General features: G+C 53.1%; 1 protein-coding gene across 1 annotated transcript; it reads left to right on the top strand.

Moving 5' to 3' along the window:
* Window positions 1–553: 553 nt before the first annotated feature.
* Window positions 554–901, top strand: LOC136488849 (uncharacterized). The gene has a single exon (XM_066485651.1). The coding sequence runs from the start codon at window positions 554–556 to the stop codon at window positions 899–901; it is 348 nt and encodes a 115-aa protein (XP_066341748.1).
* The last annotated feature ends 1,976 nt before the right edge of the window (window positions 902–2,877 follow it).

The raw sequence follows: 2,877 nt of genomic DNA, 5'->3' as shown, positions 1-2,877 counted from the left end.
GCTTGCAAAAACTTCCTGTGTTATATTCACAAACGTTCTCTAAGTTTTCCGTTCTGCTCGTAAACAAGTCGTAAAAACTAAGATTTCGGCAATAAATTCTGACTACAACTGGTAGGACTGTGGGAGACCCACGCCCCAGCGGCTGCAACCTCTTTGCTCACCAGCGCAATTAGAATTAATTTGCTCGTGCTCCTAGTTTCATACGACTTAAACCATGGGAAGGGTCGGAGGGCACTAAAACCGCTTCTATAAAAGGAAGTTAAAAAACTGCTTGCCATGGCAAAAGATGAAAATTTGTTCATTTTTGCACAAATTCACCACTTACAAAGTGATTTCATCACAAAAAGGACTAATATACTTGTAAATTTAGAGGACTGTTTACTTGGGGGCTTCCCCACAAAGTTATTCAATTATAGTCTCTGCCTAGCTTTACTACAAGTACTACTGCGGCCGCCGCGCCACGCTCTCCATCGGCAATGCCCGGGGCATGTACATGGGCCAGTTCGTCTACTGCGGCCACCGCGCCACGCTCTCCATCGGCAACGCCCGGAGCATGTACACGGGCCAGTTCGTCTACTGTGGCCGCCGCGCCACGCTCTCCATCGGCAACGCCCGGGGCATGTGCACGGGCCAGTTTGTCTACTACGGCCACCGCGCCATGCTCTCCATCGGCGATGTCCCGCCGCTCCACGGGATCCTTGAAGGCGCCGTCATCTGCAACGCCGGGCACCACACCGCTGACGGTGGTGCCCCTCCACTAGGGACTACGCCATCGTCGTCAGCTGCAACCCCGACAGCAATGCCTCCGCCGAGTCATCCAGGGAATACGCCATCATCGTCAGCTGCAACCCTGACCACGGCGTCAGGGCAGGAAGCCCTTCCCGCCAAAGGAGGAACATAGCAAACGACGGCAAACTCGATGACGTACGGTGCCCACCAGTGCTCCTTCTCTATCGGCAGCAGTGACTCCTCAGCAAGGGCGGCACACACCATCTCATCTACATTGGATGACCTCCGTCTCGACATCATGCTCCAGATTCATGAGCGGACTTGTGAGTTTTCCCTCTCTCTGGCATTACCCTTCCTCACTTAGGAACTGCCACGACGCACGGACGCATTCGGCGGAAAGGAAGGAGAAGGAGAGGTAGTGGCTCAGAGGCTGAAGAAGAGGTGGGATGAAAACTCCCCTCCCCCTCCCTATTTAAAGAGGAGGCGCTGCAGCTAAGGAAAGGCAAAAGGTTGGACGAAAAACTCTCTCCCTTCCCCTCCTTAAATACGAAATCAATGCTGATAGACACCTAAGGGGACACACCAGAATTGACGGGATGCGCCTCGGTCGACGAGGCGTCCCCTAGTCAAATGGGACACTGCCTTGGTATGGCCCGCCACTGACCCGCTCTGGACGCAGCAATTAAGGCGCCCACAAGGGTAGACGACCCTTCGCCTCCCCATGCAGGACCACGAAACGATCCGACGATAGGACTTCTGTGAAGGGGAGCCCAACAGATCTCCTAGGTCGACCATGCAACCCAGGAGAAACGACGAATGAACATCCAAAGAAAGATAAGCATCTCTGCCTTCTTACTTTACACGTTAAAATTTATTACCAAGCTTCCGACCCCGTCAAACGGCGGGGACACGAACATCACTCGGGGGCTGCCGAGGGTGTCTACCAGTCTAGACATCCTCCCCACCTGACCCCTCCATACACTTGAAACAATGGGTGCGGAATACAGGAATAGAACTTTGAGTAAAACTAGACAAACTAGCAGACCATACGCCCCGATAGCTACGGTGTTCCTGTTCACTAGAATAAACATACTCAACGCCCCCCGCGTCTCCAGCTTCGACATCTGCCTTCTCAAGAAGGGTTCAGAGGGTTCCGCCTATAGAATCTCCCCCAAAGGAGAAGCTGTTAGGTCGCCCAAGTCAATCGAACGGCTCAGACCGCCACCGAGATACAAAAAACAAAGAATAGCGATTCTTATGCAGGTTACTCCAACCTCGTCGCAAACATCAGGGCCCAAACCCTGCGCGAACACATCTGGTTGGAGCTTTTCCGTCACTCATGCCACCATGGTAACGTTACCGACCCCGCCTTAATTTCAATTAAATTATACATTCAAACATTACATATGCAAAATGTTGCATCCCAACGCTTCGTGTCACGTCACAAAACGGCCGTCACCTCATTCGATATAGGTGGCAGTAGGTCGAGGTTCGAAGGCCGGCCTGTGAAGGGCTCGAGGCCGCCTCGTGCCAAATAGAGCCAGGGAGAAATAATTGAGACAAGCCCTAGCGGCCCTGCCCGACCCTGCTTAGAAGCGGATAGGGACGTCTCAACCTTTTCTCGTTCGATTCTAACCCTGAGCTAAACCCACAGAATCTCCATCGAGGATAGGCCATCGGGTCGCCTGATCCTATCGAACGGCTTGGGCATCTACTGGGAGGCGGGTTAAGAAGTTGTGAAATGCCACCAGAGGGCTCTATCCGACCCCATCAGCAAATGATGGACCTGGATTCCACACCAACGTACCCGTTAGCGAGCTCATTGAGCATGATACTCGAGCCATCGAGGCAAGTGTCGTCTGCTCAGCCCCTCCGATTACGAAAATCGAGGACAGGGTAACGCATGAAACACGGCTGACCCCTATCAGACCCTAACAGGGCTCAGGGGCTCGAGCCGCTCGATGCAGGGACAGAGGTTAAAAGATCCCCTTTGTCGAGCCCATAGAGTCCCCATTTGGGGAACTCTATTGGAAGGCAGGGCGAGGAATAGTGGAACACCATCCAAGGACTTTACCGACCCTGTCACAAAACCACGGAACGAGATTCCATCTGAACATCCCCGTTGGCAAGCTCATCGGGCACACCATT

This window comes from Miscanthus floridulus, chromosome 10, assembly GCF_019320115.1.
Source record: "Miscanthus floridulus cultivar M001 chromosome 10, ASM1932011v1, whole genome shotgun sequence".
NCBI classification, from domain to species: Eukaryota; Viridiplantae; Streptophyta; class Magnoliopsida; order Poales; family Poaceae; genus Miscanthus; species Miscanthus floridulus.
Note: the sequence above shows the minus strand (reverse complement) of the source record. Positions and strands in the feature narration are given on the sequence as shown.